Here is a 17,260-nt window from a genome sequence, read left to right as displayed (position 1 = left end):
GATGAGAATGTCAAGTGACACAACCACAACCAAGGATCAAGGGTTGCTTACTAAAAAATATTAAAGTGATAAAGCAGAATTCTGAGCATGCTATCAGGCTAAAAACTATCAGAAAGACTGCATGCAATAGTCCACCTTCCACCCTCTTTTTGAAGAGTGATGCAGTGCCACTTGTCTCTGTCCTCAACCCATGCCTTCCACTGTCTTTGGTTGTAGCTCGCCAATAAAGTCTGCAACAGGTCGAGATATTTAGCATGCTAAATATCTGAGGAGTGTCTGCAATGCATCTTTGAACAGATCACACGCAGCGCTCAAGCGCCGTGTGTGAGCACCGAGCCAACACCGATCTGCCTCTGATCTGGTGCTGTTGTCCAGAGTGATCCAAAAACTGTTGGCGAGCAGAAAATCAGGGCTAAAGTCATGTGGTGTGAACTAGGCAAAAGAAAGTACAACTCTGGATCAAAAATGTCAGGTCTCAGAAGTGATGACAAAGAGCACAGAAAACAGGCAGTGCGAGTTTAGCTGAGTTTATTCTTATTCACATTTAAAAGATTCTCATGGCAGCACATTTTTCTACCTATACCTGCGAGACAACTTGTCCCGTAAACAAATCTCAAGATCCATGTAATGGAGGAAAAAAAAGACATTTAAAAAACAATCTCATCATAAAACCATAATTTTCAAAAGTAAATCAGGCATAAAACCCACTTCAGGGTGAGATGGTGGAGGGAAAAAAAAGATGGAAAAGCAGCATTTAAAACTTGGGGGGTCTTTTGCTATGACAGAAATGTTGTAATGTGCTTTTTTTTTTTTGCTTGTGTTTCTGTCTCAGAGCAGCAGGCACATTAGCAGTCGAACACACAGCTTCACCTTCAGATCAATCTCTATCAGCGTTACAGAAGCTGGAGAGGCGACAAACAGAGCCCGCGGTCCTTTGAGTTCACCAAACATGATGGAGGCTTAAATCAAACTGGAGCGAGTGATGAAGGGACGCAGAGAAAGAGAGAAGAGCTGGCAGGAGAGAGGAGGGGGATTCAAAATGTTCAAACCACATTGCAGTTGTTGTGTTCTTTAGCCTGTAGGTGGTAACTGCCTGCTTGTCAGTGAGTTGTCTTCGTACTACACACAGCTTGAGCTCTGTTTCTGTACACTCATCACACACACACAGTATATATGCAATCTATGTGTGCTGCACTGTGTACAAACTAACAAAAATAGAACTGTGTGTGGACCTTCTCCCTCTCTGTCTCTCCTGTGGCTTGGAGGGATTGTTGCGTCTCCACAGAGCCTGCTGTGTTGTTGGGAATATAAATATAAATACCAACATGTTTCCGAGGAGGCTTCCACCGAGTCTGTGCAGAAAAGATGTCGGTGTAAACTCTCAAACTAAGGACACTATACGCCATGATTAGCAGGACGGTGGATTGCAACACCCTCTTTTAATTCCTCGCTCCCTTCATTTCGTTCATCAGCTCCTCCAGCCAGTACAGGAAAAAAGACAGCGAGAAAAAAAAATATGCAGAAACCAAGACGATAAAAACATTCAAAATGGAAAACCCCCAACTGTCGTAAACAAAACCCCTGGCAGCGCCAACTTCACCACCTGTTCGTAGTCAACATCATCGTCCGCATCCTCAGCAGATGTCTCATGGTTATGATCAAGTTCAGTTTGGACGCTGGTAACCATAAGAACAAATGGACCACAGTTTCATCCCGTGTGTGTGTGTGTACGTGTGTGTGTGGTCACTGGTACTGGAGGTAGTTCTTGAGCGTCTGCGGCAGTGGGAGTGTGTCGATGTGATGGATGCGCTCTCTGCCCAGAGCCAGTCGAGCTACTCGTCTGCACAGGTCCATGAGGGGGAGCGGCTCCGCTGTGAGGGGCGACAGAGAGGAGACACATGGTTAGGGTCCAGACGGTGAGTTTGTTTACGCTCGATTTACACACCTGCGCTTGTGTCGTGGTGGCTACGCCCGGCAGACACCTGCTTTTGTCTGTCCTCGAGAAGCTCCTCTCAAACACAGGTGACACCCATCTGCTAAAAATCATGCTTCTTCTGTCATTCATATGTGTCTTATATAATGTTCCTCGTGGCTTTATTTAGATGTGATGAGACATTTATGGAAAGAGCAACAATGCGTGTATGATATGTGGTGCCTGGCGTGCCAAAGGGAGAGGTATCACTGCCAGGAAACAGCGGTGAATTGAAAATGTACTGATGTGAGGGACGGATAGAGCGTTCTCTTTTCAGATTTAAAAGGCGAGAATTTGAAGGTCCAAGTCTTTTTCGTGAACACCCTGAGCCTGAGGGCGCTCGCCATCAATTGTCACGGTGAATCCACAGATACATTATCTCATCAATTTCATCATTTATTAGGTAGAGAATTATGTAACCTGTACTTTCTAAAGTCTGGTGGAGACCAAGGACTGAAGAACAGAAGCTGGACTTTTTGCACACATGCTGTGTAAAGCGTTTTACTGGATATTCATTTTATCATCCATGCAGTTGGCATGAGAAGCAACAAGCAGAAGACAGCTGGTCTAAATATTACTATGGTTGTACAAGCAGTTTAATTGTCTGCCTGCTGTCATAGAGTAATCTGTCATGATTCTGTATTGCTGTGATCTCAATCAGGAGACGTAAACATGCATTTAGTTTCTCTCTGTGTAATTCATTTTGTGCTGAGGTGACACAGAGATGTTACCGGCTCCAGCTCAGCAGGACTGAAGTTGTGACTTGAACATAAAGGGAGCACAGGTGCATATTCAGACTGACATTTTAAATTGCTGTCATATTTACATAACAAGGTGCCTGACTCAAAGGGGCTTAATGTAACAGATCCGTCAGCTTTGGCTGGATTGTGTTTTCTCCCATATATTTCTGGTGTTGACCAATAGCATAGACAACACAGTGTAAGATGAAGAAATGCCAAGTAATCCTCTTCTTTCCACTAACGCTATACTGAGTTGCATTTTGTGATGTAGCAAAGCACTTTTTATTTTTTATTTTTCTACTCGCTGCCATCTATCAGGAGGTGAATGAGCGAGGGCAGACAGTACTATGGGTATTAAATGAAGAGATGACACTCTAATAATGCATGGCACTTCCGTCTAAGCAGTCTTTTCACAGTCAACAAGTGATTCACTGAACTATACCTACATTTATTCATACTCTACAGGCAAATAGTTCTCAGACTTTTTGCACTGCATACCAATTGAGAAAATATTAGGCTCTCCAAGTCCCACCACTGTGGCCTACATGTTCAGGAAATGGGCTACATGTTCAGTTGTAACTTGCAAATTGATCCAAGGCTTAAGTTCCCTGTTATTTCTGCAGCATGTGTTTCTACAGCAGGGCAGGTAAAAGAAGTTTACCTGTTGGAGGTGAGCTGTTTGCAGAGGTGTAGTAAGAGCCTGTTGTCTGCAGCTCTTCATCTAACATCTCACTGTGGCTGTTTCTGATTTTACTCTTCCACCCTGCCGTATTATTAGACTTGTCTTAATTAAAGAAATGCCGCTAACAAAGTTCCGCTAATTCAGTGATAAACACATTTTATTTTCTATAGATTCTTCACAATAAAAGTCTCCCCTTATTTTGTTATGTATAAACTTTTATTGTGAAGCAGCAAAATAAGGAAATGTTGAGTTTGGTGGAAAGCGAACATGACTCAGTAAAATAAAGCAGATATCTGAAGTAAAAACAGGACGCAGGAGAGAAACTAAACTCCAAACCACAGAGATTCAGTTAGAAGCTACAAAAGTACTGAGAGAGTTTGAAAAAAGCCTTTCTTTCTGGTCTCCTGCAGACAGAGGTGAGTACGGTCTTGCAACACATACAGCTTATTTGAGGGGGAGAAGCGGGATCATTGGGTGCTGGCTGCTGTCAGCGGGACATCACTGTTACCCGCTTAAGGGTGGGTGGCCTGGCTTTTGGACCTTCTCCAGAAAAGGTCCATCTCTGGTGGAGCTTGGCGTGGCACGGCGGAAATGGAGATGCAAATTGCAGGGCATGGCTTGACTAAGTGCGGCCAAAAGTGAGAGTGGAAGAGGCCTACAGTATTGTACGTTTGCCACTGCAGTAACTTGATTCATCTCTCAGACTGATTTAGCATAGCATGTATAACATATAGACCGATGTCTCACTGCAGACTAATGAACAGACAGATTAAACTGAGGAGCAGCTCTGTGTCTCTCTCAGTGTTTGTGGAAGACTTGTTTGTGAGTGAGTGGGGCAGAGCTGTGAGAGAAAGGAAAAATGCAGACTGGTATGCGTTCTGTTACGTATCTTGACCCTATATCGATATAAATGGAATTGTCTCAAACTATATCTTGCTTGAAAATTTATCGTACAGTCGTAATATCGCCCAGCCTTAGTATGGCCAATGTTAAAATACAGAGCGTAGGCCGACTCTATTGAGAAACGAAAACTTCATGCAGGAGGCAGGATTACTCCTAATCAGAAGATTATTGTTGTTGGCCACAGCCATGCTGTAAGAAAGTGTAGCACTAGCGCTGGCACTTAAAACTCTTCCACACAACAAGGGCCACCCTCATCAGGTGCTGTGGAGACTTTACTGCCGTTGCTTAGGAGATCACTTGCACTCAGTTAATCGTCTTCCACTTCAGTTTCAACAGTGCTGCTTAAAATACTCTACTCTTCATCTGCACTTCTCCTGTTGAAAGTTCCCGTTTGGAGCAGGCTGACATCAAAACAAAGATATTACAGGAAATGCAAAACTAATTCAAATTTAAATAATTTAAATGTCAAGTATTTTTAATGGAAATGCAATATTTTAATGGCATTATATATTTAAATTAACGTATTTGACTCTTTAAAAATATTTCTAAGATTCCTCTGCACACCAGTGGTACGTGTCGTAGTTTGAGACAGTGCTATGGGCCATCGCAAAATCATGCATCGACACTAGTACGCATACTGACAACAATGTCTCCATTTGTACAGATGTCCTTGAAAACCAGTGGCGAGCACAGTCCATGAATTGTTTCAGCTCTGGATTAAATTTACTGTAAATCTTTTATAATGCCATAACCCTGGGTGTATGTTAACAAGTGGGAAAACAAGCAGCAGAAAAAAATATATATATAGTAAAATTTCTACACACATTCAGGTCTTCCTATTGTCTATGCCAGCAAAACAGGGCAACTTCCCTCCCGCCAATTTTGGAGGCAACTGATGTCTGTGTATGTCAGACACAGAGACTCTTAACTGCTGTCCCTTTACGGATGTCAAGCTGCTCCACCTGGAAGCACCATCTGGTAGGGCTGAATTCCTGCTGCTAACAGTCCACTTACACACTGTGTGAAGGACATGAGCAGGGGCATTTACACTTGCATTCGACCATAATACACACACTAGTCGACGGGCGAGAGATTGAAAAGAAAAGTTTGTCATTGTTTCCATGAACTTGCCTGACCCGCACATAGCCGACGTGACTGTTTGCATGGAAATTCAAAAGACATCAATCGCACGCTCGCTTGTAGCCTTGATGCCATGATTTAATGATGGAGCTGTCGTTTGGACAAAAAGCCCATAGTCTGGGCGAAGACCCTGAAAATTCTGTATGAATAACTGACAGCATCAAGGCTATCACTGCAATTTCCAATCAGCCTACAGTCTAATACTGCACGATTTTCTTTTGTTGGTTCTGTCCACGATAAAAAATTCATTTGCTACCACAGACAAAGGAGCTGCTTAAACACACACACCTTATGTTATATACACAGAAAACCACACCGAGCCTCCTCTGTGACTGATTGAGCCGTTTCTCTCGGCAGTCTATTAAAAGTGCACCACATCACCACAAGCTGAGGCCCCCTACCAAACAAACAAGAAGCACGTACGTGACCAGCCTGAAGCACGTTCATGGAGCCAGAGCACACAGAGCCTGTCGAGAGACCTCAGGCATTCCTCTGGGCATGAACTGCAGCCCTGGTGGCTACATGACTGCTGAATGGTGAGCACACAAACACAGAGCTGAAAGGAAACAGGAGCTGTCTGAAGTGAGGAGCAAATAAACACTGACTCAGCTTACATCGAGATCCTAATTAAAAGCAGACGGGCACAGAAATCTTTACTTTATGTCTTGGTTAGAATCAGTGATGATGAACTTTCTGATGGTTTATCTGTTCAGAAAACCCCAGTGCTTTGCTTTGTGTTGTTTTTAGCAACTGGCGGTGAACTTTTGCAGGAACCTCTCGCTGAATTCCTCCGCTGCGTTCTGGTAAGTGACCTTTGAAAACAGCAGTGAGGGGAAATAATGAAACCCACCAGTGAACAGCAGCAGACAGTGTGTAAAGAAATGGAGTACAGCTATCCTAATTTATTTGACTGCCATGTGCTTAATGAAAAGCCTTTGTACGAGCACCTTGGGGACAAGTGGCAGAGTGCGGATCCATTTGTAGCCACATCAATGTGGCAAGCACCCGTATCAGGAAGACGTTTTGAATGAACTCGGACTGAATAAAGACAATGTGCGGTGGTGTGTGCAATGAGACCGTAGAGCTGATAATTCTTCACAGCAGCTCCAGAAGTACTTGGCAGGGCAATCACATCCCTCCAACATCTTATTACCCTGATTCTGCAAAGGCAAGTCCACACTTTAGAACGTCAGCTTACCAGATCAGGTGCTAAGACTCATACAACTGGTAGTATGATCACGTCTCCATTCATCCAGCACCTTGTGACCTGTTGAACCCTGCTCTCTAAATAAAGGACTCTGAGATCACACAGTCTGGGTGCACGTGGAGCCTCAGAGGAATGCAGGACCCCCCAGCAGAGATGGATTTACTTCCCATTGGGCCTAACAGCACCTATCAATCAGTCTTACCCCTACCAGCACCCCCCCCGCATATAGGCAGTTTCCATAGTAACCAGCTCCTCACACCACGACTGTGTGATGTCACTGCACTGGGAGTGTACAGTCACAGGTGCACTGTGCATTGTTTGTGTCTGGATTTGTGAGTTTAAAAACAGTTTAAATGTTGAACCAAATGGTGCAGTTCACTATGACACAGATAATACACTAGAATTACCATGGGGGATTCCAAACAAGAGCACAGATGCACATTTCAAATTATATTTAGAAGAACATGACTTGAAAAACACCAGCTTGCTAATAGATTTTACAGCCAACATGTGTCACTTGTTAGCACTCTGTGGAAAAGAACTTTCCTTTACTTCCATCTGACAGACTCACAGAAGTTAGCATCTTCACTGTCCATTTGTTGCATCCAGAACCCATTTAATCCTGGTTTTCTCCTCCGGTGTTGCTCCCATCAAAACCAAGAAAAAAGTAAATTATCACTTAAGTGCATCACTTTCATTAGAGCTCCAAATGAAAACATGACTGCTCGCACTAACAAGACTGACGCTACTGCATTAGCATTACTCTGCGACAGTGCTCTCCTGAGGGAGGTGATGACATGATGATGGTACAAACTTGCTGAAAACCAGCCAATCCCTGCTGGCCCAAGCTGGTCTCCATGGTAAGGGTTGCCGGGGGCGACAAGTGGTCCTGTCAGACAGTGGTGAGGAGCGCCAACAGTAAGTGCACACTGTCCAATTTATGGTAAAATTATTCAGCAACACTGCTAAGTGGCTAAGATGAGATTAAAAAGCAGTTTCAGACTTGTTCTGCTTAAATGACAACATGATGTGGTTAAGAAGTGATCTGATACATGGCTGCTCTGCTTCATGAACTAAAACGTTGTTTTTTTTCTGTTGTGTATCAGCCTGTGTCCCTTCTCTAAATTTGGGGGTTATTTTGCTGGGTCCAAAGACAAAGACAGAGCTCTTCTTTTTTCCTCAGCAGCAGTTTATTGAGTTTTGTGTCACAAGGTGGATAACTGATAAGTCCATCTGATCAGAGCTTATCACAACAGATCGATGGATGAGAGCAGCAGCTGTTTCTGAGTGAAAGCAAACTTTTAGACCAAGTTAAGTTTCACTTTTACTGCACCTGGCATTCTTCTCCTCCCTCTGTGCCCAGAGTGCGCTCTGCACTGTGAGAGTGTGGGGCAATAAATTACTGATAAATGCTATTTAGATTCCAACAGTGCACCCAGAGAACGGTCCAAATGTGGCAGCAGATGTTTTAATAGAGGCTGGTTGCCACTAATTAATGAATGTGTGGGAAACCCCACATCTGTCCGCTCTGTGTGGGTGTGAGTTGATGAGGTTTTAAATGTTTGCTGGAGGTAACAATGGAGCTCAACATCTGCCAGTTGTGAATATTACTTTAAATATATGACAAAGTTATGTGACCAGACTAGAGTACATCGAGACGGAGATGAGATCAAGACTTTTAGGGAATGAGACGGAGTCAAGTCCAAGACCAGACAAGGGCGAGTCTCACAGCACATGATACACTTAGGATAAAATGTGGAACAAGCAAACCATAGTCACTCCTCAGACTGATCTGACAGATCCACCTTCCCATAAAAACACCAACAGAGAACAAATGAAGATTCCTCTTCATTCATCTCTTTGCACACATACTGTATCCATCCATGTATTTTCATCTGCTTATCCAGTGCCGGGTCGCAGGGGCAGCAGGCCAAGCAAAGTTCCCCAGACGTCCCTCTCCCCAGGAATGCTTTCCAGCTCCTCCTGGGGGACCCCGAGGCCTTCCCAGGCCAGACAAGATATATAATCCCTAGAGCATGTTCTGGGTCTGCCCCGGGGCCTCCTACCAGTGGGACGTGCCCGGAACACCTCTAACAGGAGGCGCCCAGGAGGATCCTGGTCAGATGCCTGAACCATCTCCCACTGACCCCTTTTGACGAGAAGGAGCAGCAGCTCTACTTTGAGCTCCCTCTGAATGTATGAACTCCTTAGGCTGATCCTTACTCTATCTCTAAGACTGAGCCTAGACACCCCATGGAGGACCCCACCATGGGGCGCATACTGTATATGTATGTATGAGTGTACCATGACAAATGCTTTTTGATAAAATAATCAAAAGTCATTGTGGAGGTGAATTTTATGTGCCCAAATTTTCCTTTGTTGTCTATAAGCATACAAATCCAAAAATTAAGGAGCTGAATCTACTTGACCATATTTACGCAACACTTTTTGCACAGGCAACTTAGTGATTATCTCTGCAGTTGTAGTCTTAACCAGCCTTGAAATAAAATCCTGAGTCCTCTATGTCTGAGGTCGAGACAAGACAAAGGAAAAATGTGGCCTCGAGAATGGTCTCAAGACCAAGACTGAACTTGAATACTACCCCACTGTTTAAAAGTGCGGGCTTTGAGTGGGACGCACTGGCTCATATCGCCATTATAAATAACAACTGCAATGCCAGTGAGAAATGTCTCTCTGTCATAAAGTTCATACAGACCTTTGGGGTATTTTGTTCTTTCAAAGGGAGCTGTAACACCAACTTGACATATAGCAGTTCTCCATATTTACATTTTATGTTCTTTGAAGTCATGATAAACCTTCAAACTACAGTCTGTGTGTCTGTGCATTTCTAAAGCAGACTACTTGTCCTCGATGTCACATGAAAACCTTGAATGACTTTTATACTGAATCAGAACAAGTAGGTAGGTTCAATAATTACTCCACGCTAATTAGCTGGAGGCATCTCAGTTAACCAGAAGTGAACTGTGGAGCTCTCGGCTCGTTCTTCATCTTCCCTCCACACTCAGATCGGTCGTGTAACTGTCCATCTCTGCGCTCTCCCTTTCCTCTCAAGCACTCAAGTCTTTTTTTTTGTAATAGCCAGAGACTAGTTTCTGACAGATTCATGGCACACTAAAGAGGAGATGGAGTGTGGGAAAGTGTGGTTAAGGACGACTGAGCGCCTGATGCACCGTTGGACTACAGAGGCCCGCGGGCTGGCAGGCGCGCACATCTACCTAACACTTAATCGAGAACAAAGTGGAGGAAGGAGAAAGAACGGCGGCGCGTCATTTAGTCTGTCCTCACTGAGGTGAGACGGCCAATACACGACTGGTGATACTTCCTCCCAGTTTCCTCCACTCTCCAGTGGATTTATGTGGGTATGTGTGCACAGCATATACATCAGCTCACTATGAGAGACAACACGGCCCAGTTATGTCCTACTTAGAAATAAAGGGTAAGACAGGTCCATCTCTTTTGGTGAGTGTTCCAATTTACTGTTGATTTAACTCCACCCCCTTCCTCCTGCATTCCCTTCATTACGAGAGATGTACCTAGGTAACAGGCAAGGGTGCCGACTCCCAGCCGTGCTTATCTAATAGATTAGCATAAAACTGTCGGGGCTGTCTGACCTAGTTTTAAGATGACGGCTGTATGTGTCTTACGTTCACAGCCCTTAAGGTGCGGACACATCTCCAGTCTCCTCTCACCGACGGGTCAAAGGGGAAAAAAGAGAGGAATATATTTAGAGATGGACAGAATTAGATCGATGACGTATGTGAATTTAAAAAAAGGAAATTGGAGCAGAAAAGTGAGGCGAGCAGCAGGGAGGACGCAACACAGCAAACCGTCACTCTATACGTGATTGGAAACGCAGGTGTCCAAATTGAATCGTCTGCTCAGAGCAGAAAGCAATTGCTCACTGAACTAGTGATTCCTTCCACTGACGATATCTGACTTCCTATTACTTCGCACCGCCGAGCTAGTGAGTTCCAGACAGAAGCCTGGACTGCCATCAATTTGGCCGATGCTCCTCCTGCTGCTCTCACACTCTGCTTGGGAATTAGAGGCTACGGAGACATGATTATAAAGAGGACCACTGGAATACCTGCATGTACTGCACACACAACACACCACTTAACAACCATGTGCACACACAAACACACCAGCTGTAGCAATAGCACTTACTATGCATATACAGCATCATTTATAGCAACCACCATATTCTTATCATTATTCTTATTTCCCCCTAAACCAAGTAATACTCAACTACTGAGTGGTTGGACAAAAAAACAACCTCCAACTGTAGTTTGGCTGTGTTTGGTGTGTTGTTAGAAAAGAGAACTTTAAGACTTGTGTTCATGGACTAGTTTTGGAGCATGAAGTGAGGAGAAAAGATGCCAGGAGAGCTTTGCTTACACAGTAACAGAACACAAGGAATAAATTCAAGTGGGCTAAAAAATAAGATGGAAAAACCTAAAACCGTGCCAACAATATACCAGTCATTTTTCATTTAATTATTCTGTCAGCTTGCACTGATTTTTATCACCACTGTTCCAAAACCAAACCTATCTGTCTAGAAAAGGTTCAACGGGGTCAAAATGTTTGTAATTCTGATGGAAACTGATGCATCATCAGCCTTGTTCAAACAACAGAGGGCTCTCACTGAATATAAATACAAACAAATGAGTCGAGACAAGGACAAAGACTGTTGGAGTGGCCGTCGTGACAGAACAGGTGTAACATCACATCTCTACTGACAAACTTTACTGGAAGTAAAATGCTTATCATATAAACAAGACGTTCCTGCTAGTTGGCATTATCTGTGTGTTCATCCTGTCATCCTGTTCTCCTAAAGATCAATAACTGAGTTAGCTCCATGTGATTAGTGTTCAAACAAAAGCAAGGATTTTTCAGTCTTGAAAGTTGGCTTCAGAATGATCAGAGGCCTGTACTATGAGTTAGGATTTGGAGTTAACGAGGTAACTTAAGGGATAAGCTGGCCCTCTTTTTACCGGGATAAATCACTGTGGTAGAAATCACCTGCTCTGGAGCAGATTATGTTCAGAGTATCGGTTCACAGCCTGTCAACAACCCGACCTCTGACCAATCACATCAGTGGAGAAAAAAAGCATCCATGGACAGAGGCCCTGAGTTTCAGGTACAAAAGAGGAGTCTATATGTTTTTAGAGGTCAGTATAATGATTTCATTATTTCAGGGCTCCCACTCGCAGACACTTTCAGTACGGTTTCATCTCATTTGATATGAAGCAGCCTGCTTCAGCCATGGTTCTGAGGATGTCGCTCTTAAAGGGATAATGCACCCAAAAATGAAAATTCAGCCATTATCTACTCACCCATATGCCGATGGAGACTCAGGTTAAGTTTTAGAGTCCTTGCAACACTTGCAGAGATCCAAGGGGAGAAGGGGTAGCAACACAACTCCACCTAATGGAGGCTGACGGCGCCCCAGATTAAAACGTCCAAAAACAAAATATCTCCATACTGCTCGTTCGTAGTGACTACAGATGAGCAGTATGGAGATATTTTGTGGTTTCAATTATGTGTCTTTTGGATGTTTTGATCTGGGGCGCTGTCAGCCTGCATTAGGTGGAGTTGTGTTGCTACCCACTCTCCCCTTGGATCTCCGCAAGTGTTGTGAGGACTCTAAAACTTCACCTGATCCTTCCTCGGCATATGGGTGAATTTTCATTTTTGGGTGCACTATCCCTTTAACACCCCCACCTCTTTTACATGAGTGCACTTGTGGCTGGATAGGAAAACCCAGAGTTGACTGAACTAGCTGCTAACCAGCTTTGTAGTACCAGTTATCGAGACGGCTAATGTTAGGGTTAGTCAAACCTGATAACGCAAAGATATCCTGAGTAAGTTAAACTAGCTTTGTAGTACAGGCCTCTGGAGCTGCTGTCAGAGCAAAAAGTATGAGAAGTGCTGATGTAATCATGATTAGCTGAATCACGAACATTACTTCCTGTTAACCTCTTATGAACTTACTTTCTAGATACAAATGACTCATTTTCTTTGAGGAACAATGAAAAATTGTGACAAGAGCCACCCAACAGTACCAAATGTAGGAGACAACAAGGCACTCAACTATGGCATGATGATGGTTTGCATTTAGACTTAATTCATTAGCTGTACTTGCATCATAAGTTCACTGTACAGTACAAACAATTTGCTGCAGATTGGATATCGAATTAAAATCGGCTGTAGGTTACAGCTACTTTGGCAGAATTCATAGGTGGAAGATTGAAGAAACAAGGCGGAGACCAGACGTGAAGTCACTTCTTGTTCAAGGTTTACAATCAATACTACAACAGCAGCTGCATTAAGGAGAACCACATGAATAATGCATACAACCACACTCATGCTGAAAGACAGATAACATGAGACATATGTCCGTGAGTCTACTGCCCCAGTGCATGCTGCTGTGCTTCTCTACAAACCTACTGGATGTCATAAGTGCAATGGTATGATCAGCTCATGTAAGTGCTGATTGTGGTTTCAATGCTCTACCATGCTGCCTTTACTTCAAAATAAGAGTGTACAGTTACTCAAGATAACATCATCTAAAACTGACAAATATTCTGAGACATTTGGCACACGAGAGAGAACAGGAGAGAGAACAGTGGTGAGTTACAAACATTATGATGGAGAGGAAGAAGACTGCTCTGTTCTCTCACAGGCTGCATCACTGATGGATTGAAAAAGCTGTTTTGCTGTTGAAACCTTAATGACTGCTGTGAGTGTGATGGATGTCTGCCACCTCCCCTCACAGTGAATCCACTCATACATTTTCACATCAGTTTCATCATTTAACCTTATTAGAGACAGAGCTCTGCTGTCTGTTTTACAATACCCAACAGTAGAAGCACTGAATGATAGGGTGTTAATATGGGACTGTGGTTTAATTCCTCTTTGCTCACCAGCTGTATGTAAAGTGTTGCCAGATACTTACTCATGCATACAGTTGGCTGAATGAAGATTGGAAATAAAGGAAGATATTGTTGGTCAAGTTATTACCAGGGTTGTAAGAGGGTTTCTTAACTGCTTGTGTCCCGATCACAGACCTGATCTGAAACTGATCTTCTAAGCAACTTGATGGCTGAGGTGATAAATTACTTGGCATGATTTTAGAAGGACAAGATGCACATTTGTCTTGGCATATATCACCTTGTGCTGCTGCAGTCTTCATGTTAATCTGACTGCATTCAACTAACACTTGAGTCATGCTAAAGTGATAGAGAAATGGTACTAAGTCAAACCTAGTGAGATTAACTTTAAGGATGCTTTCAGACCTGGAGTTTTCTTGCTTTGGTCCGAATTGCCTAGAGTTGGTTCGTGGTCTCACGGCAGCTTTTACTAGCGGACCAGATCAAATGCCTTGTGTGAGAAAGCTGCTCTTGATTGGTCAGAATTTCCATGTGGGAAAAATCCAGGAAGTAAAGCAAACATTGAAGAAGAGTACACTTGCAAGATAAATGTGACACTTTCTAATGTCACAATGGAGGGACAACTACGCAGGTTGATTTTAGCGCTGCTCATCGTGGACTATATTGCTGTCATTGTTCATTTTAGTCAAAGCATACAGTTTGAAAACGAGGCGCGGCTCCAACTAGAAAACAATGTTTTGATGCATTGGATGTGCTGAATGTGCATATTAAGGCAGTACAGGAGGAGGTGCACATTAATAATCCTCCAGGACTGTAACATGCTCATGTTTGACCCAAACAATGTGTCATGTGACTGCAGTTGCTTCACATCCAGGTCGGAACACCTTCTCACCACAAACCAACCGCACCAGAGTTCATTTGCAACCAAACCGAGACCACCTCTTCAAGAAGATCTCGGTCCGGTTGTTTTGGTGCACACCTGAGTGTGATTGCTGTGTTCACACCTGCCCAAACGAACTGCACTTAAGGGGCAAATGAACTTGGGTTTGAATGAACCGAACCAAACAGGGCAGGTGTGAAAGCCCCCGAACATTAAAGCAACGAGGGTGCATGAGACAGACACGTTCAATTACCATCACATGAACTGAAGGGCTGCATGTCTGAAAGATGCAATGACCACATGAAAATACTGTGACAGTTTTCAGGTTGCCTAATTACAGTCACGTTGGCATTTTTTTTTTAATCATACCTCTAAGAAAAGAAGGAATGATTTGTATCTAAAAATAAGTGTAAATACGCCTTCTTTTCTGCAGGTTTGGGCTTAAGGACTTGTTGCTATAACAGCGACAAATAACTTCAAGCCAACTAGAAGACCTGAGAAACACAGACACGGGTCAAATCAAGCTAACTCATGTATCCACATATGAAGAACAGGGCCCTTGAGTCCAATCACAGTGTTGCCTTTTAGCCACTGATGTAAAATAAATGTCATCAACCACTGCACTGTGTTGTTTATAACAACCCAAACATACTGACTGGCTCATTTTTAATCCAAAGTACTATTCTGTAAAGCATTTTACAAACTCAGCCTTAATTTATTCAAGGTCTAAGCTCAAGTTACAGCTTGTATCTGTGCTGCGGATAATGCTAACAACTCTGAACTACAGACAGGCAGAGAGAAGACATCCCATTTGCATAGGGCAAGCCCTTAGCCAGCAAACTAGTGAGCAAGCTGCCTGGTCAACAATTAACCACCCACCTATCCGCCAAAAAGTCAGCTTAACTGTTTCCACAGCAACCTGCCACCACAATTGGTGCGTAAACACTGAAAGGAAGGATTAGTGTTGAAAGGGATGAGGAGGGAAGAAAAAGGAAGACAGTAGCAGGAAGAGCAGGAGGGAGGAGATGAAACACAATGAGTTGGAGTCAAATAGGGTTCATTTGCAAAAGGGGAGGGCAAGCATGTCAGCAGTGTGTGTGAAATGCTTCCTCTTCTCTAAGGCTGGATCAGCTTGATGACACTTGGCTGGCCTGGCCTCTGTGGTGTCATTAGGCTGTTGTGGTGGAGAAATTTTTAGCCCTGTTCACACCTGGTATCAACATGCATGTTGGGTGATTCGATCATTAAGTGGACGGCTCTAAGTACAGGTGTGAATGCACCCAATGTGTCTTCATATCCGAGCGCTCAGAACACATTCAGAGGTGATCTGGGTCACATATGGCCACGTTATTAGACAGTGTGTGCGCTCATGTGTCCTGGGACACACTCGAGGACCATCTACTCAGCTGGTGCCCTTACTAATCGACTCCCGACCCGTAGACGCAGCACTGAAGGACAGTCTCCTGAGCTGCTCTCCTCCCGGTGAAGGGTCAGTTCAACGTCTGCCCTGTTAGCATGATTTAACACAGCAACAGCTGTTTGACAGTCCCTACAAACTCACACCAGCTTGTCCTGTGTGTCCTTGTGTATCAGCCTGTGTCCCCTCTCTAAGTTCAGAGGTTTTTGCAGGTCAGTAAACACAATGCATACTCTGAGTTATTTTTTCTCTCAGCAGCAGTTTGTGTAGTTGTGTTGTGGGGTGGATAACCGATCAGTCAATCCAATCAGAGCTGATCACATCAGACTGATGGATGAGAGAAACAGCTGTTTGTAAGTGAACGTAAACTTTTAGACCCAGCGCAATGACCAGTTAACTTTAACTTTCAGTGTGCCTGACTTTCTTCTGCACCATCTGTGCCCAGAGTACATCCTGCACTGCGAGACTGTGGAGCAATAAATAACCAAAGGGTATATGCAGTATATTCCAACAGTACACCTAATGAACGTACCAGCTCAAAAATAGAAAATCCAAATGTGGCATCAGGTGTTTTAATCGTGGCAGGCTGCCACAAATAAATGTGTGGGAAACCCTGCTATATTATTTTAGTAATAACCTGGAATAACTGCGAGACAAGCAGACACACAAACAAGCAGACAGACAGAGACAAAAGATGAGCTCTATGCGTGATTAGAAAAAGTAGAGGAGCAGAACTGCTGTTTAGTCTGCTCTGTCACCTCTGCAGCTTGTTTTTAATTTTTTTGTTATTACAGATAAAGTAAAGTACCTGAGAAAGGTACTACTGGGTACCATTACTTAATTCTGTGTAGCAGTACCAGTATAGGTTCAAATGTGAACAGTATCTAACCCTGCTCATCAGTGAGGCAGGATTTATATTTGTGCGTCACTACTATGCACAGCCTACGCCATAGCCTGCGCACGTGGCCAACGCTGTGGTTGTGTGTCTGTGTCACTCTGCAGTTACACCTTCAAAAAAACTAGTCAGTGGTGAGGTTTCTGTGAAGTGCTGGAAAGTTTAGTTGATTCAAAACACACATTACACACACAGTAAACATGGCTTAATAGTGACGACTTCAAACACAAGTACACAAATCAGCTTCACTACAACTCGCAGCATTCACAGACAAACACTTTATCTGGATGCATTTTCCCCACAAATACAACATGCTAATGTTTTTGGCACAAGCCTATGGCATTTTACATTGTATAAATTAGCCTGGAGGCTAGCCGACTTTTCCTCTACTCATATAAAACCAGGGACAACAGCAACACTTAAAGGTAACGTTACATAATTTGGCTCCATTACAACTCACAAGGTTCACTGACAAAACAACTGTCTTATACTAAACACGTTTTCCAAACA

General features: G+C 43.5%; 1 protein-coding gene across 2 annotated transcripts in view; it reads right to left on the bottom strand.

Moving 5' to 3' along the window:
* Positions 1 to 511: 511 nt before the first annotated feature.
* Positions 512 to 17,260, bottom strand: part of LOC125888264 (SPRY domain-containing SOCS box protein 4-like) — a 76,406-nt gene continuing 59,657 nt past the window's right edge. For both annotated transcript variants that reach the window (XM_049575515.1, XM_049575516.1), the window contains one exon: positions 512 to 1,871. In XM_049575515.1, coding sequence (XP_049431472.1) covers positions 1,744 to 1,871 — 128 coding nt within the window. In that variant the 3' untranslated portion in view covers positions 512 to 1,743. The remainder of the gene's footprint in view (positions 1,872 to 17,260) is intronic.

Source organism: Epinephelus fuscoguttatus, linkage group LG5 (genome assembly GCF_011397635.1).
Source record: "Epinephelus fuscoguttatus linkage group LG5, E.fuscoguttatus.final_Chr_v1".
NCBI lineage: Eukaryota > Metazoa > Chordata > Actinopteri > Perciformes > Serranidae > Epinephelus > Epinephelus fuscoguttatus.
This window is presented reverse-complemented; position numbering and strand designations above follow the sequence as displayed.